This window comes from Seriola aureovittata, chromosome 23, assembly GCF_021018895.1.
Source record: "Seriola aureovittata isolate HTS-2021-v1 ecotype China chromosome 23, ASM2101889v1, whole genome shotgun sequence".
Classification (NCBI taxonomy): domain Eukaryota; kingdom Metazoa; phylum Chordata; class Actinopteri; order Carangiformes; family Carangidae; genus Seriola; species Seriola aureovittata.
Window position 1 is genome coordinate 13,465,358 of NC_079386.1, and position 25,400 is coordinate 13,490,757.

A 25,400-nucleotide genomic window follows, 5' to 3' on the forward strand; every position below is an offset into this window, starting at 1 on the left:
CTCCAGAGGGCAGGTTTAGGACCATGGGTGGTTTACGTAACTGGTTGAAATGGGCTATCCAAATTCTGAAAGGCTAATGTTATCTAAATACCCCTGGGACGTGGTCGAGTTGGAGAAGGGGGAAGGGATTGTGGGACAGATCTAGAATTCTTACGGTCCATCAGGTCCAATATAAATCTCTGTCCTCGAGGGACGATTGTTGACCATGGCAGCCACGATCATGAAGGTTGATGAGATTTTATTGACACCAATGCCTTTATCAATTCAGTCTGATTCTTTATTGATTGTTTATGTGTGTGTGTGTGTGTGTGTGTGGGGGGGGAGTAGGCATCAACACAACTGTTTATAATCTCAGTCTGAACGCTGTAGAAACTGAGTTGTGGAAAAGGTATGCATGAGACTCAGGTGTGCAAAGGCTCCACTGTTTAACCCCTGTGTTAATTCCAAGCCTGTCTGTGCAGCACTAATGTTATTATAACATAGGATTTATACCCTTGGTGTAATGGTTGTGCTGCCTGGGAAGCAGCGGCACTTCTTTGCAGTGTCAAATGGTATCAGGTTGTTCGTTTCCTCGTCTCCACCATGACTCCTTCTTGTTGAAAGTTTCCAGCAGCATGGACGCATGAGTTGGACGTCATTGTTTTTGCAACTGTCAGGAAAAACATGCCGTTATCGATTTATAGGACATAATAAACTTAGACATACCGATTCCAATTCAGAACCGGTTCTCGATCCCCACCCCCTACCTGTCCTTGTGACCAGACGCCACCAAAGATGCGCCGCTTTATTAGCTGGAACTGATGGCTTTTCTTTTTTTTTTAATGGTTAATGGATCATTTACTGATGCTTTATGATCAGTTATAAGCTATTAATAAGAGCAGATGTGGGGTTTCCAAGTTGTGGAAAACCGTCATCCAGCATTTCATTTGCCTTTTTCTTTTCATCTGGTGCTTTATTTATTAGTAAGTGCCACTTTCATCTAAACCAAAATCCATTTATTAACAACTTATTAACATCAACTTATAAAGTGGTTGAACAGTCCACTTGAGGGGACTTGCTGATGAATTAAAGAGCTGTCTAACACTATATGTAGCCCACATAGTTTAAGGCTAAATCAACAACTCGCATGCGACGAGAGCAGATTTTGTGTTACACTGAATCAACCTCAAACACAACATATATTATAATTGTGTCTTTCATGACCAAATCAGTTTTGTTTTTTGAATACTGACTGCTATGTAGTCTCTCCTAACAATAGCCATGCATTTTTTTTTTGCAATGAAACTCATTCATTTTCCACCACCACCCATACGCACAATCAGAACATGATTTATCATAAACTAGCGCCAGACTGCTGTGCTAATTATGGTGTGTCAGAAATAAACCTGGAGTATTAAAGCCACTTGTATATTAATGGACGTGTTAAAGCGGAATCACATTTATTTCCTTCCTGGGTCAAGTACTGAAAAGAAACAACATTGTTGGAAAGACCATTATTCAAATGAGAGTGCACAGTCCTTAATAAAAATCAGCCCAACCATTAACTTCTGTTTTAACACAGCCCAGTAATTTTGTTTCCAACATTTGTAGACATGATTGACTGTGATGTTCCTGTCTATTGTGGTGCATGTAAATGTGGCCCCATCCATATTTCCCAAAAAGCCTAATTCAGGACCTTAAAAGGCTTCAAATAAAGATAAATTAGGGTTACCATGTTGCCTTAATCTGAACTAATGCCAGCTAAAACCGAAATGAGTGCCCAAGAGTGGTTTTATCATTCACTGTTTGCACCATTCAGCGTGACAATGTTGATATGGAGCAAGGATTCACCTGTGAACCCACACATATGGCAGTGATTTTTTTTTTGTTTCCTGAATGTCCTTGAATGGAGAGAAGAAAGTGTGGGATGGATTTTCGGATCATAGTTCACTTAAAACACACATTTTTACACGCTTGTACTTTTGAAATCCTCCTGCCTGAACCTGTGCGACCTTGGTATTAATGAACTTTGGGATGACCTCGCCGGGGTTAAGGAATGTGTTTTGTTTTTGTTTTTTTTTCTCAAAACAACTTCTTAAAATGTTGTGCAGTTTAAAGGTTTTTTTTAGATTAAATTAAATTCTCAATACCTAATGCATCATTCAAAGAGGTAGTTTGACATTTTGCTAAGATGATGATACGAACACTGTTACCGCTCTCCTGCCTGTGCATTAAGTTACACCCAGCAGCCGGTTAGCTCATCACAAAGACTGGAAAGAGAGGAAAACACAAATGTAACACATTCATTTTGTTACGCTAAGCTAACAGGCTACTGGCTGTAGTTTCATATTTACTGTACATACATGAGAAAGGTATTAATCTTATGTTGTTGTTAGCAATACAGCAAATATGCATAGTTACAGAAATGTTGAACTATCCATTTAAACACATTCTATCTATATATCTGTCTCCACAGCGATATCTATATATGTATATCTATCTATAACATTTCTAAACTAAACCATTAGTAACCAGGTCTTTGTAATCAATCCAAGCTTATAATAAATAAATCAAGTGTTGTGATGCTATAAATGAGCTATGTAATGATAAATCGACGGATTTAAACATGAAAAAGGCCATTGCTTATGACATATTATGGCTGAGTGAGTGTTGGATACCTGATATCTTTAAAACATTATGCTTAAAATGAATGAAAATTATGTCTGCATCAACTGCAATTTGACAACTTTTTTTTTTCTTTCTTTTTTTTTCTCTTAATTTCTCCCCAGACGCTTTGAAAACAGAGATGATCAAAGAAGCAGGGATCCATCTTGACACAACACCCTCTCATCTTGCCTCTAAAGGCAGCTCACATTGAATGGACAGATTAAAAAACATTGCTGCCATGTGAGATACAGACCAGCACTCACAGTCCATAATTATTAGCCTGATGATTGCACACGAGTGTTTTTGGATGTTGCATCTGGCTCCGCGGATGATGGAAGTTGTTGTATGTATCCACCCGCATTTTCCTGGCTGTCAAAAATTGCATTCTGAGAAAGCCGTACTCCTCTCATCAAGAGTCATAATTTACTTGTCAAAGCAGGAGTCCTCTCAGCATGCGGGAGGCTCCCTGGGGTTATAATTGCGAGATGGTTTGGTTCTCCTGAAATACCTCCAGTCAAGACGGAGCACAGGCCTGCTAGTCGGGCTTTGTGTACTCTTCCTTTTTTAAAAAGTAGCCATTTACACAGAAAATTGTAAAACACGGTTTTAAAAAAAATATATATTTGACTATCTTCACTATACTTTCACCATCAACTCCTTGTCATCAGTGACTTTCAACACTGATTACTCAGGCAGCTCCACACTGACACAAGGTCCCCATCTTGTGGAAGAAGTATGAAAGTCACCCTGACGCCAGTGGTGACAGCGCAGGTCAGATGAGGTTTGTCTGAAAAATCATGTCGGCGTTGCGGCTCATTCGGAATCTTAAATTACTGTTTTTTGAAGTAATAATTAATTTATGAGTGTTTACATGAATCATTCAGTAAGCAGGATGTTAAATGCAATGCTCGAGAGGTACTTCCACTTGTATTTTGTATTTTCTGCTACTTTGTACTTTTGTTTTACAAAATTTCAAAGTAAAATATTATATTCTTACTCCACTACATTTATTTGACAGCTGTAGTTACTGGTTACTTTTCAGATCCGCATTAAAAAACACATGATAGGCTTATAAAATACAATATGTTCTTCGAGATTAAACCAGCCCCTTGTAATTTTTCAGACGTTTTAATTGTTAGCTGTTTAACCAAAAAGTGATTTCCCCTCTAAACTTCTCAGATGGTTTTACTTTTGATATTTTTTTGATGCCCAAAGAGGTTAATGTCTCCAATATTTCAACAAAAAACCATGTTGAGATCCACTGGACTAAAATTGTTTCTGTTAAAATTCAGTACTTTTCCTTGCAATTGGGGATTTTTACACTGTTATTAATACTTCTGCATAAATTAAAAGATCTGAGTACTTCTTCCTTAAATTTATTAGACAATATTCACATGACGACATGAAAAAACACAGTATTTACACAATAAATTCAGACACAGTCTGATCACAGAGCTACACCAAACACTGCTCCCTGTTGTTCAAAGCCACTATTTCCTCCATCTTTTCAAACAGTCCTTCAATCACAGAGTTGGTTCTCTTGCTGGTCAGCACATGGTACCTGCCGCCACATCTCTCTACGAGCCCCATCAGCTCCCCGTTCCTCAGGATGTGCTGCTCTGCGCTCACCCCTAAAGTTTCCCCCCATGTGAACAACACCAAGGCGCGCTGCCAGATCTCTTCCCCAAGCAAACTCATGTGCTCCTCCACAGCTCTCCTGTACCTCTGCGTGCAGGTTAAGAAGGCCGGCATGAGCAGGAGGACGACGTGAGGTCCTGGGTGACACCAGGAGATGCTGTCGAGAAGGCTTTTCCTCAGCGATATGTTTGTTGGGTCCGGTCCATCTCGCCACCTCAAACCTAGCGGCTCTACAACCGCGAGGTGTCTCCCGGCAATCTGACCTCTCCAAGACCTGAAGGTAGATCCATCGAGTTCGGACGCTTCCCCACCCAGGATGGTGACTCCAGCGGGGGAGCGAGATGACCAGCACTCCCCTAACACCATCACTTTGAAATCCAATCCAGGAGAGTCTTTGTGGTTTGAGCGTCCTTGACCCCGACTCTGAGAAAACAACCTCATATCCTCGATGACCTTTTCCATTTCCAGGTCCCCTCTGCCTTTCTTCCCTTCCTTAAAATCAGCCATGTCCATCTCTTTTAGTGTTTCAAGATGACAGTTATTGCTCTCCGCGGCTGACGATGCAGTTTTCATCGTCTGATCCTCCCCATTCTTTGTGCTTTCTGACTCTCTTCCTCTTCCCTCTTCCCTTCTCTCTCTGACCTCTTGGTATCTCATATGGATGTCGTCTCCCGAGCTCCCAACTGCAGCTTCGAGATTGAACGCACTCACCTCGTTCTCCAAATCCCTTTGCTCCCTCTCACGCAATCCTGCCTCTCGTGCTTCGAGACTCTGCTCCCAATCGTTGAGTCTTTTGAGTGAGATCTTTAAGTTTTTCTCTTTTTGGTGAAGTTCTTCTTTCAGTAAAGCCAAGTCTCTCCCCATCTCGTCTAACTGCTGAGTCGTCGAGTTTACATGCTCGTTTCGTATCTGCAACTCCGACTTCCAGTTGATCAACTCCTGTTCTTCATTTTTTAAATAGTGCTCCCTATCTTTTAGCTCTTTCCCCTGGTCCTTCAGACCTCTTACCTTCTTCTGAAGGTCTTGACCGTGACAGCTTAACTCTTTCTGTTTCCCTTCCAGAGCTCGAAGCAAGCTTTCTAGCTCCCTCTCCTTTTTCTCAATAATCTGCGCTTTCACTCTCACATCTTGCTCGCACTGATCTCTTCCCTCTTGTTCTTGTTGTTGTATCTCTAGATTCACCTCCAGTTTTCTAAGCTCTTGTTCCTTACTTTCTAGCTTTTCTTCTCTTTCAACAAGTTCTAGCTCTTTCACATCTAACTTACTTCCTCTTTCGCTCAACTCTTCTTCGTTTCTACTCAGCTCCTGTTCCCTTTGCCTTACTTCTTTTTCCCTTTTCAAGAATTTCTGTTCAATCTCTTCATCCTTAATTCTGAACTCATTTTGTTTCTCCTCCAGCTGCCTCTCAAAATGCTCTCTCTGCTCGTTCATCAGCGTTTTCGCCTCATCGTCCCTTTCCTTCATCCTTTCTATCTGTACTTGCAGTTTGTCATTTGCCTCTTTAAGTTCCCTGACCTCCAGATCTCTCTCTTCAAAAACACTTTGGATTTCAGATTCTTTGCTCTTTGCCTGCTCTTCCCATCCACTGAGATGTTTCCTAACTTCTTCTTCACTCTCCGTCTTCAGCTCCTCATACTTTATTTTAAGATTTTCCGTCTCCTTTCTCATCTTCTCATTTTGCTCCTGCAGCTCCTCAACTTTCTTGAGACTTTGCTCGTATTTCTCTGTAATGTTCGAAATACTTTGCCGACTTTCCTCCTCCAAAAGACTTAAAGCGTCGTCCTTCTCCTTTGCCAGTGATTCTATGTTCTCATTTCTTCTTGCAATCTCCTTTTCGTATTCTTGGATCATGCTCGTCATCTCCCTTTCCATCTTGTTGGTGAGATCCTTCAGTTCGGACTTTGTCTGCTCGATCGTTAGCCTCAAATGGACGATCTCTTTCTCGTTTTCTCTGTCTCTTTGCCTCAGTTGCTCAAGCTCCGCTTCTTTCTCCTGCAGTTTTTCCATAATTTCACTATCTTTCTTCTTTTCCTGCTCTGTGTGACGTTGTTGTATCTCAATGATGCTGGAGGTCTGGATTTGATTGGTTTCTTTCAGATCTTCAATATCTTTTAAGTAGTTTGCACATGTCTTTCTTGCCTCATCCACCTCACGGTCTCTCTCTGCAAGAAGACACTTTGCTTGTGTTATCTCTTTAGTTTTTGCATCGATGATTTCTATCAGCTTGTTCATCTCGTTTTCTCCTCTCTCATCCTTCTTCTTCTGCTCTTCCCTCCATGTCATCTCCCTGGAGTCGGCCTGCTGTTTAATGCTTTCAATCTCACTTTCCTTTTCTTTTACCATTCTCTCCATTTCATTTAAAAGCTGCTCTTTCATCTCCTCCATCTCCCTCTCTCTGTCTAGCAGTCGCTGCTCTGCCTCTTTCTTTTGGTTTAGAATAATTTCTCCTCTCTCGTCTTCTTTCCTTTGCAGGATCTCTTCGATATCCTTTAAAAGCTGGTTCAACTTTTCTATCACTCGCTCTTTTTCTTCCAGTTTTTGCTCCATCTGTCTCTTGTGATTTAATTGATCCTTTTCTCTTTGTTCAAGTTGTTTTAAATGTTCTTTGGTCGCCTCTATTTCTCTTTCTTTTTCTTCCAGTCTTTGCTCCGTTTCTTTCTTGTTATTTTCGTGTACTTTTTCTGCCTCTTCTTTTTGTTTCAGTTTCTCTTTAATCTCTTTGACATTTACTTTAATCTCCTCAATTTCTCTTTCTTTTTCTTCCAGTGTTTGCTCTGTTTCTTTTTTGTAATTAGCGTGATCCATTTCTTTCTCCTCCTTGTGTTGCAGCTTTTTCTTCAGATCTTTGACATTCAGTTTCACCTCCTCAATCTCCTTTTCCTTTTCCTCCACCTTTTTCTCCATCTCTGTCTCGTATCTTTCTTTTTCTTTTTCACTTTCGTGCATTTTTTCTTCAATTTCATCAGTGTGCTGACGTTTTAACTCCTCTGTTAGTCTGTCTTTCTCTTGCAGTTTTTCCAAAGTGTATTTTTCATTGGATTGATGAATCATTTCTTTCTCTTTCTCATTCTCTAGCACTTTTTCTTCTATCTGTGCAGCATATTTTTGTTCTAACTCTCTTATCTGTGTTTGTCTTTCCTGCAATTGTCTCTCAGTTTCTTTTGCAAACTGCTCTTTCAGCTCTTCAGTCTCTCTTTTTCTTTCTTCTTCCATCTCCTTCATTTTTTCCAGGTACTGTTGTTGGACTCTTTCTACATCTTCCTTGTTTTCTTTCATTTTTCTATCCATCTCATCCTGTTGTTCAGCTCTCATCGCCTCCATCAGTTTTTCCATTTCATTCGTTTTTCTTGCCATTTCTTCCCAATGCTGCAGTTTTAAAGCTTCTATTTCATTTTCTTTCTCTTGCATCTTCTGTGCCACTTCTTTTTTGTGATTTAAATGAATCTGTTCCTTGTCTTTCTCATTTTCTAGCATTTTTTCTGTTATTTGGGCGTGATACATTTGTTCTAGCTCAGCTATCTCTTTCTCTTTCGCTTGCTTATGTTCCTCGTTTTCTTTTGCAAACTGCTCTTTCAGATCTGTAATCTCTCTCTGGTTTTCTTGCTGTATGTTCCTAATTTCGTTCTCATGCCGCTGTTGGATGCTTTCCATATCATGTGCTTTTTCTTTCAAATTCTGATCAATCTCTTCTCGATGTTGAACTTTTGTTCTCACCATCATTTGTTCTTTCTCACTGATTTTTCTAGCGATCTCCTCCTGATGCTTCACCTTCATGTCTTGTATTGCTGTTTCTTTCTCTTGGGTTTTTCTCTCTATCTCTTTCTCGTGTTGTGATTTCATTTCCTCAACTTTCCTTTCCATTTCTTTTTCATGTTGTTTTAAATTATCGAGAGTTATCTGCTTTTCATCCGAGGCTTTCTTTCTCAGCTCATCCTTCTCTTTGTCTTTTTCAAACAGTTTTATTTCCATCTCTTCTTTTAGTTTTTCTTCCAGCTTTGTCATCTCTCTGTTATTTTCTCGTTCTTTTCTCTCAAGAACATCATCATAGTGTCTTTTTGTCTCGTCCATTTCTGCTTTTAAAGAATCGACTTTTTCCATCCACTCTGCTCTTTCTCTCTCCTGCAGCTTTACAGTTTCCTCCAATTTCTCCACTTTTTTCCTCCACTCTTGTTTCTCCGCTCTAATGGCGTCCTCCCTCTGTTTTCTCTCATGTTCATTTTCTACACCGGCACATTCAAGGTCGAGCAGCTTCAGTTGCTGCTCGTCAATTCTTTCTGTCAGCTCCTCAATCTCACTCTCTTTTAGCTCCAGTTTAAGCATCACCTCATCCCTGTCTCGTCTACTTTGGTTTAGTGCTACTTGGATTCTCTCGTTTTCTATGCCCATATCCTGAATTTCTCTCTCTTTATCCTCAGTCAGCCATCGTATCCTGTCCTCTAGTTCGCCAATATCATTCTTCCTCTCCCCGAGGCTCCTCCTGTCCTCATCCTCCTCTTCTTCCCTTTGAATGTCGGCCTTCCCAGGTGATTTTACCTTCTTCCTCCTATCAAAGAACCATCTGATGCTCTTCATCTCTCTGTCTCTCATATTCTTCAACTCCCCCTCCTGACGAAGCATCTTATCTCCCACCTCCTTCAGGCGCTGGTTGAACTTTTCGTTCCTTTGTCGGCTCAGATCCCTGACCTCCTGAACCAGACAGGAGAAAGCCTCACACCTGTTTGTTGTCGCCATCTTTTCCACTTTTTCCAGGAGCTCTGTCACCTTAGTGGAGCCTCCACTTCTTCTTCCTCCTCCATCTACACTGCTGATGACATGGTACCTGCTCCTGCATTTGTCCAGCAGCCACTGCAGGTCTCTGCCCCCACCCTGGACGTGCTGTTCAATATCCACCCCCTCTCGCAGCTGATCGCCGTGGGTGAACAGCAAGATTGTGTGTCTCCACACACCCTCGCCCAAAAGCTCCAGATGTTCCCTCACATGTCCCACCCTCACCAGTGTGTCCACTCTCAGAGTCAGCAGGAGTGCGTGGGGCCCTGGTGGACACAAAGCCACGCTACCCGCAATTTCCCTCTTCACCCTCTCCGGTGTAGCACCCGCCACACCTGCCTCCCAGCCCGGTGTGTCCACCACCGTCACCAGCCGCGCGGCCACCTCTGCTTGCTGACGGAAGCACTCCTCTGTTACTGCCCCGGCTTGGAAGAAGCCTGTTTTCCCGAGGATTGTATTCCCAGCAGAACTCTTCCCAGTTTCGCGCTCACCCAGGAGAACCAGCCTGACCTCGGGGAGACGTCGCGGAGCCTTGGAGAAAGACTGATGAGCATCGAGCTCGGAGCCCTGAGGACCATCACCTGGCAGGGACAAAGGTGCAGATTTTCAGTGAAACAACAATTTTTACTCAGTCAGTCAACTATTTTGTGTTTGATGAAATAAGTGAAATTAGACGATACAGAAAATATCAAGATATAAGACTAAAGTAATGAGGTTAAATGAGGCTAAAGAAGCTCTGTAGAGTGGTCCTTTCAAATTACAGTCTCGTCCGTTTGATTAAGTATTACAATAAAGAAAATACTGATTACATGTTTGCGTTATATTTACATATTCCTATAAAGATGCAGTCAACATGTTTTGGAGAATCCGATTAAGCTGCATGGCACCGAACACTGTCTGCGCCTTATTATGAAATGAAATGATTGCACGTACTTGAGAGGACTTGAGAAGTTCTACAAATCAAACAGACTGAAGAACTCACTTGTGAGAGCTGCTTTGATGGTCCCTCTCTGCATCTGTGCCTCCATCTGCCTCTGTTTCTTCCTCCTCTCCCTCGCTCTCCTCTTCCCGTCTGCTTCCAATCCCAGCAGCAATGTGTTGTCCATCTCCAGATGACTGTTTCCACCTTTCTTCGCCTCCACCATCTGCTCCAGCTTCCTTATCAGCTCTTTGACCTGCGTCCCGTCTCCTTTGCTGCGATTGTTCACAACATGGTATCTGTTCCCACACTTCTGGAGGAGTCTCTGGAGAGGTGGGCCGCTGGTCAGAATCCGTTGCTCCATGGTGGTCAGGCCCAGTTCGTCTCCCCTGGTGAACAGCAGCATGGTGTGCTCCCAGACTCCTTTTCCCAGCGGCTCCAGGTGCTCCTCTATCTCAGAGATGTAGGCGTCAGTGACTGAGGCGCAGGACCGAACCACCAGAAGCACAGCGTGGGGTCCGGGAGGACAAAGCGATACACTCCGTAAAGTTTCTCTCCTCACCCAGTTGGGGGTGCTGTTGAGCGGGTAGTACCACTCCCACCCGGGTGTGTCCACCACCGTGACTTTTCTCGCTGCCACGTCAGCTCGTCTTTTCACGCACTCCTCCGTGGGCTTCCCGCTCTCGAACCCTCCCACTCCTCCCAGGATGGTGTTGCCTGCCGCGCTCTTCCCGGTTCCTTTCCTGCCCAGGAGGACCAGTCTGAGTTCTGGGAGAGCAGGAGGGACGCTGGTTGAAGCAGGAGGGCGTCTGGAGTCCATTGCAGCCTGCAGACTCTCATCTGTGAAGAAAGGGAGAAGTACTTCCTCAGTGCACCGCACCGGATAAGCTGAATGACACAAAACACAGAGTTACAGAGCAGTCAGTCGTCTAGTCTCTGCTTTATACTTGAATTTATTCCATTTTTTTTATTGTCTTATCTCAAGAACTGAAACTAGATGATTATACTTTTCTTGTCAAATATTTTTTTTAATTTTTTTTAATGTTTTTATTATGAAAATCCTCAACGTACAATTACAATTTGCTGTCAGAAAGTACAAACTTACGAAATTATTCTCTTTGCTGTAGCCAAAGCTTATTTCAGATTTAAAGAATTTAAATAAACAGATAATGGAAGAGCTCAACAATACACTCACCACCATTCGCCACCGTGACTAGACTGCCGTTCTCATCTGTCGTGTCCATCGCCTCTCTCTGTCCACTTTTCTTCCTCTTCCTCTTTTTGGTTCCTGTGCGACCTTTAAAGGAAGAATTTCTTCAGCGTCATTGTGAAAGAGAACAGAAACACTCTTGATAGTTATTTGATTCAAAACGAGGATCCGTGCTGCACAAGCTGCAGACAGAAAGTGGAAAGTTTTTCCGTGTCATGTGACCCACCTGTGGTTTTCTAACGTATGTTCAATGAAGATGACAGGAAGTTAAGAGGTGGCACAGTGAGGCTTTTCTGACACAGTTGAATATGCACATGCTTCCAAAACACACCAGTGCATACACTCATGCTGCACACAGCTGCAAGGATTCATTCATTCATGCACATGTTGTACATACACAGAACAAATGGCTGAAACACACATGCAGGCTTCATGTTGAGAGCTGCAGAGCTCTTTACCGTCAGACGCTGTCCTGTGGTAAATGTGTGGCAGCTCTGTTTCCTCTCCCAGCAAGCAAATTCATACAGCGCTAACTTAGCCCTGTGGTGAAGAGTTCCTTCCTCACATCGCATTGTCTGCGTGCTTGAAAGGACCGTGTGACTTCAGTGAGAAAACAGCACAGAGAAGTCGGTTTTATACAAAGTGCAAATGAAATGAGTGTTTTTCGAAAAAAAAAATGCAAAACTCTTAATTTTGTGATGAAAATTTCCCACAATGTAGAAGCTGAAAGAAACATGAGCGTCGAATGAGGAAGAACATCTGGCAATAAGTTTATCTGAGCATCAAAGTACACACTGCATGTTCCTTCATTTATTGACTGTTACATAATAAAATCATGATTCTCACAAACGGCAGTTTGTCACAATGTCCATTTAGTAACTGTTCTTGAGTTTTTGATCATATCGCATGATCTTCACCATTTGATATGTTGATTTTCATGGTCAAGAATGAACTTTTAAACTCGTCTTTTGCATCTACACTTCAGCTGATGAGGATGATGATGTACAATAGAAAGATCCAGAACAGCTACAAAATGGACCGCGACCTTGGTGAGATTATTTTTTCCAATTACTCAAATTGCATGCCAAAACGTGTTGATGTGTTCATCATTATGTAGTGAAGGGATTAAGTCCAATATTTTTCACTCCATCAGTTCTGGTTTTGTGGTATTTGTGTTGTACAGAAAATACTAAATCAACACCAAAACAGAACAAAACAGAACAGCTAATGATAGATGAAGTCTGTGGTTGTAACTCATCGTAATCTAAAATAGAGATATATGTGTTGTGCAACAGACGTCGCATTGTGTGAAGAGCCAGCATCCTTTCATCATGCTTGTGGTCAGAGCTGCTTGCTGTCACCGCCACACCTTGGCTGTGTGGCGTCCCTGGCTGCATACATGGTACAACACGTTCTCATGTCCAGCCCAGTGAGTCTCACAAAAACACACACACACGCACACACACATTAGATCACGTCCTTTATGATTCACCCTTTCCTTCAGCACCAGTCAGGGTTAATAAAAACAAACCCTGTTTATGGAAAGGACTGAATCAGCCGCGCTGATTTGGCGCCATTAACCCAAGCAGAGTTGTTTTGAGGCCTGTTAAGTGTTTGGTGAATATTACCATGATGGATGCCTTTTCACATGTGTGAGGCTTTTTGTAAATGTCAAATGAATTACTTTTTTATTGGATTCCCTGCAGCACTTCCCTCCAAATGTGAGGCTGCCTGGCATCTAAAAGACTCCATATCATGAATAAAAAAACAGACACCCCCCACCCCACCCACCACCACCACCACCACCATCACCACCACTTCCACCACCATCAGCACTGAAGCTCACAGTTATTCTTTTTAATATAACATATACATTCGACTTGGCCTTTGCTGATCAGTTTGTCCCTGAAATTAACTGGTCGATAAAGAAGATAACGCTAGTGGTGGAAAGGGGAGCCACAGAAACTTACAGTGGTGTGTGTGTGTGTGTGTGTGTGTGTGTGTGTGTGTGTGTATTTGTAGCTGTAACAGACTTAGAATCAGGTCTGAACTGAAGGTTGTACACACACCTCTCTGCTTCAGAGGGAAATTAAACTCTTTTATGTTCTTGTATTGGGTCGTGCTGATGGAAACTCTTGGTCGCAGCAGATGATTGAGGGGAATCTGCTGCACTGGCTCTTCAGCAGAGGGACTTTTTGTGTCCTTTATTATGTTTGGACTCATTTCTTGCTCTTTACTACTCCTTCAACACCGTATCACTGCCAATATGGAAAACTGTATACATGCAAGAGTGGATGCAGAGAGAGCGGTCTGAGTATCAGCGGCGGTAACGCAGGTGTAATGATACGAGCAGTGAAGCTGTAGCAGGAAAGGTGGCAGCAATACATGTAGTAATACTGGCACGAACAGTAAAAGTAATAGAAGTATAAAGTCATTTTAACTCCAATCATGATCTGTCCCTGAACCGAACTTTAACCACAGCGTTGCCACGATATTCGACCGTGATTTGTGACATGATGATTTCCTGTCAAGAGAGGCGTCCAATGGGAAAACGCCTCTCTGCGTTGCCTCTCTGCAGTGGAGTTGTTTGATTTGGAGGACTTGTTGCATAATTGGCTATTTATTAACAACAAAAACCAAAACCATGACCAGAAGCCAAACAACCCAGCGGTGAAGCGCTGGGAGTGTCCTTCCCCATGGAAACAATAACACAAACCGAAAACCAACCCTTAAAATAAAAATCACTGCGTTGGTAAATAAGTAATGACAAACCACAGCAACCATCAAAAGCGAGTGGACGGCCAGCGCACCAAACACACACCTGTGCCCGGTATTCAAACAGAACTAAAATGAGCAGAACTACAAAGAACGCTGAGATAAATAACGCTTAGATCAACAATAGTGAAACCAACACACTGAAATAGAGATCAGTCAGCGCTGCGTCTGTGAACAAACAATTACAAAGATAAACACGAATCATTGGCAATACTAAATGAATACATCACATACCGTATGTTGCACAATGTTACAGACAATTTTCCTTTTCAGCTTCTCAGAATTGAAGCACTGGCAGACACACTTACAATAATAATGAATTTAACAAGAATAGCAATTCAGTGAGGCTTTGCTTAAGGACAGGGGAGTTAATTCGCTGACATGCAGATGTTTATCAGTCATGATGTTCTTGGTTTGAACCTGCCGACTGACCGGGGGCCTCTCTGAACTCCAGCTTCCTCCCACAGTCCAAAGACGAGCAGGTTAATTCTGAATTGCCTGTAAGTGTGGAGAGGAGCATGAATGGTTGTTTGTCTCTACATGTCAGCCCCTGATCGAAAGGATAAGTGGTATAGCTAATAGATGGATGTATGGATAAGTTACTACAATTCATCCTCAGGGGAACACGAACACCTGAACGACTTTTCATGGCAGTTCATCCAACAGCTGTAAGGATGTTTCAGTTCAGGCAAAAACAGTGAAACAAAACAAAGATGTGAAAGAAAGGAATATAGGAGTGAATTAGTAAGATGTAACATAATCATTTCATCTGACAGAGACGTCTGGAATGAGACTCCATCCGTCTGTGACTTTATCTGTCTGAGCCCCATCCAGCTGTGGTTTGTGCAGAGATGGTAGATTCCACATCCTGTTCCCAAGTTGGACTGACCAGTTACACCCAAGACAACACTATTTCCCCACAGAGCGCGCACACACACACACAAACACACACACAAACACAAACACACACACACACACATAGAGATCTTCCCTGCCCCTGTAGGGTATATAAGCAGGAGCAGAGGACTCCCAGTCGGAGAAGCGGCAGCAGCCTGACTCCAACCAACCAACAGCAGCTCCTCTCTCCACCGGCGTCTGTGCTGCGTCCACTCTGCACCGACACACATACGAATTCATTCGTAAGTAAAAACTCTCACCATGATTTCTTAGCAGTTTGGTAACTTTGTTTTGTTTATATCTTCCAGATGTGAAGATGCAAATTAATTTGCTGACACATCTGTCACCGAGTTTTGTAGTTCCAAACTATTTGGAGTAACGCCTACAAAACCTTTTGTACATCACCATATGTCGTGCACATTGGTGCATTTCATCATCTTTTTTGATGCACTTTTCTTTCACCAACAATTTGTTTCCATTTCCCACTCACACTCACAATATTGAAATGTATATTTTTTTGTCTCTAAATGTTTATTATATATGCAGACCTGGTCTATTTAACTCATGTTTTGCTGTGAAAAGTGGGTTTAAACAGTCAGCACAAACAGGCCGTTAAACCTCTGCCGAGGTTTCCTGCCTCAGCATTTGCCAGAACTGTGTTAAGAAACATGTGTGTGTGCATACATCACTGAATTAGAGCCCAAGAAATGGAAACTTTTTACCAGACTTGTAGCTCAGGGATGTGAAATAATTAAGTACATTCACTCAAGTACTGCACTTAAGTAGACTTTTGATGTACTTGTACTTTACTCAAGTATTTCCATTTTGTGTCGCTTTATAATTCGAAGTATTATACTTTTTATTTCAGCACATTTGCTGCTTCTATTCTAATGCATCAGAAATAACTCTAGAATATGATCACACTATGAAAGGGTCTGTTGTACTTTTACTTTTGATACTTAATCAAGAAAATAGCTGTTAATAAGAATGACTGTTAGTCGTAGCCCTAGTGGAGACATGTAGTAATAATTAATCCACTACAATAGTAGTAGAAGTGCTCATGATAATAATAGGGTGCATTATAAATAGTAGCAGCACCAGTTGTTCAAGTGGAAAAGTCAGACCAAACAAGTTGTTTCCATTCAGGGTGAACCACATAAACTCAGTTAATGAAGAGAGGCTATAAAGGTGAAAACAACGAACTGAATCAACTAAAACTTACTGACTGACCTCTATGGTAATGAATAAAACTTAGCCCTGGGTGTGAACACATCAAATCCATGTAAACAAAGAGCCTCAGTCTACTCACTGTGACTCATTAAATCCACAAAACACAAAACAACTAAAATTACATCAACCCTTCAGCCCACATGGGGTCCAGCACCTAAAACCTGCTTCCAGGGGGCAGAGCGGGCTGAAGGCTCTGCCGTGATCATTATGTAAGTATTAACCATTAAACACACAACATCTGTTTTCATTACATGCTAGCAGGGGGCGCAGTGTGGCGTGAGTACGTTTGTGGTTCACACACCTGCCTGAGAAAGAGGCTCAGTGTTGCACATTGTGGGAGTGCGCTGGACGAGGACAGACCTTTGAGACCATGTTTGGCTGCGTGAGTCATTTAGCACAGTGAGCGCTCTGTTTTCACCTCGACCAGCGGTGGCAGAGATGGACATGTGTAGCCGCTGCAGGCGTAAATACTTACACCGAAGATATGCAGATGTTTTCACAGTTACTGTATGAAAGCAGAGAAGAAGTATCAGAAAAATGCACTTAAAGAGTGAAAGATAAAAGTACTCATTATGCAAAAAAGTTATATTATAGGATTTTTTTAAACTGTTGCATAAACTCATCAGCACTTTATTGTTGCAGCTGGGAGAGGAAGCTCTCATTTAACAAAAAACTGTTGCCTGGTACTTTAATCTACAACAATTCATCATAGTTTTATAAGATTAACATGTTTTATATGTAAAATCTTCTGAGAAAAAATAACTTTAAAAAGTAGCATAGTAAGTACTAAAACTTTCAAATAAATGTTAATTAATAACTGAGTAAAAAGTACATTATTTAAGAGAAGTACTAAAATACAATATTTGAAGAAATGAACATAAAAATGACATTTCTTTCACACATATAAGTATTATTTACCACTACTACTACCACAACACAATATCTACTACCACTGGTACTACTGCCACATCACTACTCCTGCCTCACTTATATAGTTCCTGTTCCTCTGCATGAACACACCACTTTTAAAAAGGGTTGAATTGTGTTTTTATTTATTTCTGTAAAAACATAACGTCACAATTACACGACATCACACCTTTGAAAACCCTGTGGGAATGAACGCTGCGGCTCCACGACTGGGAGTGACTCTTCTGTTTGTCAGATGTACATAACTGTGTCTTTTAATAGACATGATTAATGCTCTGAGTTTAAAACTGATGCTCCTCTGTGTGTGTGACCACGAACACACAAGACAATATTTGGAAAAAGTGAAAATAAACACCCAACACTAAGAGCATGTTTCCTCACCAGCGTCTTACAGGAGGGGGTGTGACTGCAAACTCCCCTCTACCCCAAACCACAAGCACACATGGAAACCACTTCTCTTCGCGTTTGACAACTTTACTTACTCCTTCATGAATAAAAGTTACGAGGACTCTCTCTTACACACACACACACACACACACACACACTCGCGTGTTTCCACTCTATCCACAGATGTAACGCAGATGAGTGTGAGAACTGCTCGCCCACTGTGCAGGAATGAAGAGCATGATGGGAACTTGGGAGCTATTAAAAACTGCATAAAACTGGTGTACAAACAAATCTTAGACTTGACATCAAATGTTGTGTTATGTAATATGTTATATCAAATACTGTGAAAACAATGGAGAAATAATGTGTCCAATACTGCAATTAAAACATTGTTCTCCATCCTCTCTCCTCTCCCAGACCTGCGAGGGATCATCCACCCTGAGCTATCACCACCATGTCTGATCAAGATGCCTCCCCGACTCCCTCACCTGCCCCTCCTCCACCCACCGGACCCCCTCCCAAGGTGACGAACCGCGGCCGCTCCGCTGGTCCCATCGCCAGCTCCAACTCTGACTCCACGGACATCCCCGATTTCGAGTACTATGGTGCACCGCACCCGAGAGGAGTTCCCCCTCTGACTGGTGAGGGAGGAGTATTGTGGTGTGTTTTGTGTGTGTGTGTGTGTGTGTGTGTGTGTGTGGACAGTAATTGTGTAATTATGTTTCAACAAACACATGCAATCAAATGCAAGTGGATGAAATTCCCCACGTGGGAAAGTCATTTTAAAATCATAAGGGTAAATAGTGTTACACAATAAACTCATGAATAAGAGCTTATCGTGTAACAGGCCTCCATATTTTATTTTTTTTACATAATGGAGAAAAAGTTGTTTGTCAAAAAAGCAGACGGATGTCACAGTGTGTCTTAGTTGGAGAAGATAAAGTCCTTTTTCCCAGCAATGACACAGGTTCCAGTTCTGTGAGTGACTGACACGTGACTGACGTCCAAACTGGATAAACTCTGTTCACTTCCTGCAGCGTGTCGCTAAAACCACAGCCTGAGCTGCACACACACAGATATCCAGATGTGACGGGAACTTATGAATGCATTGTCCGTAATTACTGGAGTAAATCAGATTATCAGCAAATAACAACAAATAAAAACCTGACGGGTTTCTAATAAGTTCCACAGCTGCTGACACTTCACCACTAAAAACACTTAGTTTCTCCATCACAAGGTGGAATTTAATCACTTAAATGATCAATTGTTGATATGAGAGAGATACTTGTGACATCAGAGGAATGTTCTGGCCTCTATATATTAGGGCAAAGGTTTAGCATAGCAGTGTATCATTAAGGTAGTGAAGCTCCTCAGGTAAAATATCATCAGGTAAAGTATGTGAAGGATGAAAAATGATTTGTGCATAATGACATATTCACATCACTTCCAAAATCTGCTCTGTTGTTTTCTGCCTGCAAAGTTTTTTGAGACATCCTGTTCCTCTGGTCCCTTCGTCCCCTTCAGAGTTTCTCGACATCAGTAGCGTGGACATGATGCGGAGGCCCGACGAGAGCAACAAGCTGGAACACCACACCATGTTTTACAACTCCGACAATCTCATCGTCCGCAGAGCGCAAGAGTTCCAGGTCAAGATCACCTTCGACCGTCCCTACGACTCTGCGCGGGACAAGATTGCTTTGGAGTTTATCATCGGTGAGCGCAAGAACACTGTAGTGTTGATGTTTCTTTTACAATCTGCAGAAAATAATCTGACTCTTAATTCTGGATCACGTGTTCAGTTCAGTTCATGTGTTGAGAGATGGATAGACGCATGAAATGTCTGCAGGGCAAGTTTTATCTCTGAGAAATCTTCCCTTCTCTTTATCGTATTTGACAATTGATGGAAGTTAGCTCCCATTCAGTAGTTCATATATCTATCTCTAAGTATGTTCTTACCACCATTTTAAGAAATATGTATTTTATTCTTGTCACAAGTGTTTTCACTCACTTAAATAAGCCATGGCTCGCTGTCCACCCAGGCTCCAGCCCCCAGTACAGCAAGGGCACCTACATCCCTGTCTTCCCCACGCAGGAGCGTCAGAGCTCCTGGGCGGGCCGCATCACACACAACTCGGGCAACGAGGTCACCATGGGGATCACTCCTGCGGCGAACTGCATTGTGGGGAAGTACCACATGTACGTTGCCGTGGCGACTACTTACGGCATCCGCAGGACCAGGAAGGAGAAAAGCCGGGACCTCTACATCCTCTTCAACCCTTGGGCCCCGGGTCGGTTTCGGCCTCACAATCACAACTTTTGCGTCATTTATATTTGAACCATTGATACGCAACATGAAGTTTTGACTTTTGTCTCGGTTTTTCACGTTGGTAAACTTCCACACGACCTGTTGTTTTTCCTCAGATGACGCCGTGTTTCTGGATGATGAGAGAGAGAGGGAGGAGTGTGTGATGACCGAGATGGGGATCATCTACCACGGCTCCTACGACGACATCGCTGAGAGAGACTGGAACTACGGACAGGTAGGAGGGAAAACACCAATCAACCACCCCGAAGACTCATTTACTGATTTTAAAATGTCTAATTCAACTGTTTTATCACCCCTAGTTTAACTATGGAGTCCTGGATGCCTGTCTGTACATCATGGACAGGTCTGAGATGCCCATCACCAACAGAGGAGACCCCATCAAGGTGACCAGAAAGGCCTCAGCTATGGTAAGAAAATATTATAGACATCCTTTTAAAACACAGGAAACTGGGTTTTAGATTGATTGGATATGCAGTTAAATGTTGCATCAATACATAAAGAATATTATTGCACAATAAAATGTACAATGTCAATGTCTTAACTTAGTGTTTTCTTTCCATAAGACTCCACTTAAGCTGTGAAATGCTAATTCTTTAGCTTCCAGACTTCAGAGGGAAAGGCTTCTGGCATTTAAACGCATATAGGGTTATATGCTTATTTATTTTTATGACATTATGATTTTCGATTGCAGTCAATATGAATATGCAGAAAGGCTTATGATGTCAGTAATGTGCTGTGCTGTGTTTCATCAGAACAATATGTCTCAAATCTGCTCTTTGCTGCACTCAGATGAACTCTCGGGATGACGATGGCGTGCTGGTGGGGAACTGGAGCGGCGACTACACCTACGGAGTGGCGCCCACTTCCTGGACTGGCAGCACAGACATCCTGCTCACCTACGCCAGCAGCAAGATGCCCGTCTGCTACGCTCAGTGCTGGGTCTACGCCGCGGTCTTCAACACCTGTGAGATCTTGAATGGATCCAAATAAACTTAAAATTCACATTTTCCCCAATTAACGATTTTTGCTTTCTTGTGGGGGGACAATAAATTCACTTCCTCCTTTCATGAAGGATGGTTGTTGTAAATCTTAAGCTCCAGCACATAGGAAAGGAATAATAGAGGCACCTTTTCTCCACATTTACAGAATTTAACCAACTCTAGACATGGCTGATACTTTGATATTTTGGGTCCCTTCACTCAGTTGAGAACCTGTGGCCAGTTTTCTTTTCTGTTCCGGTCTATCCACTATTTGATTTCTGTCTTTGCCACCGTGTCCTAGTCCTGCGTTGTCTGGGTATCCCATCCCGGGTCGTCACCAACTACTTCTCTGCCCATGACAACGACGGGAACCTGAAGACTGACATCATCCTGGAGGAGGGTGGCAGGATTGACCGCAAACTCACCAAAGACTCTATCTGGTACCACGCCGTCCCCGACATGTTAATTTCAATTTGTAATTTTTAAACTGCTGTTGGTACAAATGTCTGATCGATTAATGGTCTTTAATACGTTTAGTTACCACCAAAATTTGACTTCCCTAACAATCTGGTTCCTGACAAGGTGTTTTAAAAAATGGCGGGACGGTTCATGGCGTCAGTTTGCGATGAAATTTATTGAGCACATTCATGCTCCTCAGAGGATGAACCTTCCCATTTTGAAAATTTCCCTCTCGTGCCATTTCAGACCAAAAATCTCAAGATATCTCATAACCAATCACATTTGCTGGACACATTCAGTCTTCCACAGCTGAACTATGATTTTAATGACCCCATGGCCTTTGCCATACAGCGCCAGGCTCAGGACAAAGCTAACGTGTTTAACCCCTGTGCTACTAAAGCTATAACAGTCACATCCACAATACAGGCTGTAGACAATTTTAGGGGCATCTATTAGTAACACACAAGTTTAGATAATGATAATGATGACTTCCCTAATGATTGTAAAATAATGTTTGTCATTGTCAGGAACTACCACTGCTGGAATGAGTGCTACATGACCAGGCCGGACCTCCCAGCTGGCTTTGGAGGCTGGCAGGTTGTGGATGCAACACCACAGGAGACCAGCGACGGTAAATAATAATAACATGAAATAGTTGCCAGCTTCATAATAACAACTTATGAAATGAATAAAATAATTTTCACTATATGCAATGCAAAGAATGGAGCATTGTTTTCTGTGTTTTCAGTCAGGATAAAACGTCAATATTTAATCTCTTCCTCCATTATCCATCAGGCATGTACAGATGTGGCCCTGCATCAGTCCAGGCCATCAAACATGGGCAGATATGCTTCCCCTTCGATGCCACCTTTGTGTTTGCTGAGGTGAATCTTTATTATTATTTCAGTGTAAATGTCAGTAAAAAAGTTTCTGTTGTTATTGTCTGCAGAGTCTAAATCTTGTTGTTCACACTGTACCTGTAGTTTTTCTTTGAGTTATTGTGGAGGCTCAATCTCTCTCTATCTCTCTCTCTCTCTCTCTCTCTCTCTCCCTCCCGACAGGTCAACAGCGACGTGGTGTTTTATTCCCGGAGAAAAGACGGGACATTGGAGCCAGTCAAAGTGAACCGGACTCACGTAGGCCGCATGGTTCTGACCAAAACTCCTGGAGACCTGACCCGCCGTGAAATCACCGATCAGTACAAGTTCTCTGAAGGTTGGTGACGCCGTCCGACGCAAATGGCAGTTTTCTCTGCTGCAGCCTCAGATTATGACTTACACAAACGCATGAATATATTTACACTGAAAACAGGAAAAAATGTGCAAACACACTCGTTTATTTCAATCATCCAATCCAGGCAGTACAGAGGAGCGCACCGTCCTGGAAAAAGCAGATGAGTATGGCTGCAATCGAGAGAAGTCCAACCCTCCCCTGGCTGACGTGGACCTGGTCGTGCCCACCCTGGAGGTCAGCGTGGGAGACGACTTTGAGCTGAGCGTGGAGTTCATCAACCGAAGCAACCAGCAGCGCACCGTGGACACCTACATCAGCGGGAATATGGTGTATTACACCGGAGTCACCAGGTCTGAGTTCCTGTTCAGGGATCCCACCGTGGAGATTGACCCCAACCAAAGTGAGTGTTTATTTATTTACTTTTGTCTTGATCGAATAAAACTCTGCTCCGGATCATAAATATTGTGGATTTAAAAGAAAAAAAACAAAAACACATGCAATTAAAAGAAAGAAGAAATTGCAGGATTGTATTTTTTCACTCTGCAGCTGTGAAGGAGTTGGTGGCCGTCAAGTCATCAAGCTACATGAGGCATCTGGTGGAACAGGCCAACCTCCACTTCATTGTCACTGGGAAGGTTAAGGAGACCGGCCAGATCATCTCCACCATGAAAATCATCACCCTACACAATCCCAAAATCCTTCTTGAGGTCTGAAATAACGCTCGCTGTCATTGTAAAACTTTCAACACAAATCAATCCATTTCGTCTGTTTGTACACACCCTACACGACATACGACAACTTTGTTCAAAAGTGTCTATTATCTACAGTCCAATCGCACAGATCCGGCGATCCAAGGACTTCACTTCAGTTTATGAACGCAATATCTCGTGGGTTGAATTTGTGAAGTTGTTCGTATAATGAACGTCCCGTGTGAACTTCAGGTGTCCGGTGTAGGCAGAGTGAACGAAGAGATGATGGCGAGTGTGCAGTTCACAAACCCCTTCACCTTCAGCCTGGAGGGCGTCTACATTCGCATGGAAGGACCTGGGATCATGGCGCCCAAGTCCAAATACTACAGGTGAGCTCAGCACAGAAGAAATAGGTTTTTGTGTGTGTGTGTGTGTGTGTGTGTGTGTGTGTGTGTGTGTGTGTGTGTGTGTGTGTCAAACTCAAGATGGTGCCCTTGTCATAGCTGACACAAACCTTCAGCTGAAGTGAAAATCGCTCGTTTTCATTTAAAAGCACCATTTTTCATAATGTTGCAGCGTTCATTCATCTGTTCACGTCTGTGTGTAGGTTGTGTAGCACAAAAGTCTCATGATGGCCTGTAGATATTTTGCCAAATTTGCATTATAAAAGAAATCCATTACCTGAACTGAACTCCTGTTTTGATATTTAAATTACATAAAAAAAATAAAAAAAAAACTGTATTTCTTTATGTAAGTTGTGGAACAGATTCTTTTTATGCATGTCAATTTTCTTTCCTGAATATGCCCCAAAGAAGAAAAGGGCGTAATAATGGTACAAAATACATGCTTCACTTATACATAACCAATGTATCGTTCATGTTGATTTAATGAATGAATTCCATCTTTATATTATTATTATAAGAAATGTTCTGTTAAATGGGCTAGAAATCCTATTTTCTATGTAACTAAATCTAACTAATTTGTTGGTATATAAATGAATATATGAAGTAACTGGGAAGTAATGAGTCATGCATTACTAAAGCATTATTTACACCTGTGTTTTGTGCCTTTATTGCATAATGTTACTGCTTCTTGATTCTATATTTCTGACTTGTTTGACCATCCTTTAACAGGCAAAAACCAGCCCTGTCCTGTCGGTATCTAACTCTAACCCTTCTGTTTTCAGGATGATCCCAGGAGGCTCCTCTCTGACCTGGACCGAGTTTTTCACCCCGCAGAGGGTCGGTACCACCAGGATGATCGCTACTCTGGACTGTCCTGATCTCAGGCAGGTGTACGGCCAGGCCACTGTCACCATCAAGCCCTGAGGATCACCACAGGATGCTCTACTTCATTTAACTCAGTTACACTTCAGCACAAATATAGGCCTATAACATAGTTATGTAGCTGTAGGTTTACAACAGGTATAGCTTCAGCACTTATAACAACGGTTATAGTTTTAAAATACTCTGCAGAGGTAGTACTCATAACAATTGCATGTGCATTAAGATCTTTCCAAAAAAACAAAAAAAGATTTTCGTAACCTATTAAACACAAGAAAGCTATGAGATTTTTTTACAATCAAGTAAGAAAAGTTTCACAAACAGTGTTATCTCACATTGTTTTTTGTTCCAAAAATCGTAAGTATTTTTAGCTCAAAAGTATACAAATACACAAGTATCTCTATTTTCAAGCTGCAGTAATGCATTTCCAGCCACTAGGGGGCAGTATTAGCGACAGAGCAACATTACCACTGGATTTGTTTTGTTTTCTTCGTGAATTTTAGCCCACTTACCTTATCTTTTCGACTAAGTTTAAAAATAAGAATGTCCGGCTCTTTAGCTGATGGATGATTGATTATGTTTTCTCTCTCCGTCTGCCATTTGGCACCGGGCAGGCAGCTTTATCAGAGCCGGGTTTTCTAAGAAAGGCTTTCTGACACTGCTAGAAACATGGTTGACAAGGTCAGTGACATAAAACTAAACAGTAAATGTGCCATAAAATCAAAACAATGAGCTAAAAGATGCTCAGATGAGCTTCAGAGTTGGGTGATAATTCTCTGTGATTATGAGCGATCCCTTTGATCTTTCAATTAATTTACCAAATAGTGATTTTTGCAGCTTTAACTTTACCAATTCAACACTTTTCAAAATTTACCCCCACTTTTCACATCGATTAAATTCAAATATCAACATGTCTATTCGAGTGAAGTCTTCCTCTTCATATGAAGCTATAAAATCAGTCTCTTCTCTTCTTCTCTGTACAAGAACAAACACAAATATCAACCAAATAAAAGATTAACAACAGCAGACTTATG

At 42.1% G+C, this 25,400-nt stretch overlaps 2 protein-coding genes across 3 annotated transcripts; one reads left to right on the forward strand and one right to left on the reverse strand.

Annotated features, from left to right (window-relative positions):
• Positions 1 to 2,592: 2,592 nt before the first annotated feature.
• si:dkey-185m8.2 (trichohyalin) lies at positions 2,593 to 11,378 on the reverse strand. Of its 2 annotated transcripts, none has more exons than XM_056368762.1 (3): positions 11,166 to 11,378; positions 10,034 to 10,810; positions 2,593 to 9,632 (listed from the first exon to the last, which is right to left on the reverse strand). In XM_056368762.1, the coding sequence occupies exons 1-3, from the start codon at positions 11,212 to 11,214 to the stop codon at positions 4,102 to 4,104; spliced, it is 6,357 nt and encodes a 2,118-aa protein (XP_056224737.1). In that variant the 5' UTR covers positions 11,215 to 11,378; the 3' UTR covers positions 2,593 to 4,101. The 2 variants fall into 2 exon arrangements, with proteins under 2 accessions (XP_056224737.1, XP_056224736.1); XM_056368761.1 differs by having other exon boundaries at positions 10,034 to 10,858.
• Positions 11,379 to 14,982: 3,604 nt separating this feature from the next.
• Positions 14,983 to 25,392, forward strand: f13a1b (coagulation factor XIII, A1 polypeptide b). Its single transcript, XM_056368764.1, has 15 exons — positions 14,983 to 15,094; positions 17,814 to 18,037; positions 18,921 to 19,109; positions 19,436 to 19,684; positions 19,818 to 19,936; positions 20,022 to 20,129; positions 20,512 to 20,686; positions 21,004 to 21,142; positions 21,689 to 21,792; positions 21,957 to 22,045; positions 22,223 to 22,376; positions 22,519 to 22,794; positions 22,941 to 23,101; positions 23,336 to 23,472; positions 24,270 to 25,392. The coding sequence occupies exons 2-15, from the start codon at positions 17,851 to 17,853 to the stop codon at positions 24,409 to 24,411; spliced, it is 2,229 nt and encodes a 742-aa protein (XP_056224739.1). The 5' UTR covers positions 14,983 to 15,094; positions 17,814 to 17,850; the 3' UTR covers positions 24,412 to 25,392.
• The last annotated feature ends 8 nt before the right edge of the window (positions 25,393 to 25,400 follow it).

Excerpts from the sequence above, each read along its gene's own strand:
- si:dkey-185m8.2 (XM_056368761.1), bottom strand. The coding sequence starts at position 11,214 with ATGGACACGACAGATGAGAACGGCAGTCTAGTCACGGTGGCGAATGGT. Across the intron at positions 10,859-11,165 it reads AGTCACGGTGGCGAATGGTG|CTTATCCGGTGCGGTGCACT; the intron begins GTGAGTGTATTG and ends TGTGTCATTCAG. Across the intron at positions 9,633-10,033 it reads CATCAAAGCAGCTCTCACAA|GTGATGGTCCTCAGGGCTCC; the intron begins GTGAGTTCTTCA and ends TGTCCCTGCCAG.
- f13a1b (XM_056368764.1), top strand. The coding sequence starts at position 17,851 with ATGTCTGATCAAGATGCCTCCCCGACTCCCTCACCTGCCCCTCCTCCA. Across the intron at positions 18,038-18,920 it reads AGGAGTTCCCCCTCTGACTG|AGTTTCTCGACATCAGTAGC; the intron begins GTGAGGGAGGAG and ends CGTCCCCTTCAG. Across the intron at positions 20,130-20,511 it reads CCAGAAAGGCCTCAGCTATG|ATGAACTCTCGGGATGACGA; the intron begins GTAAGAAAATAT and ends TGCTGCACTCAG.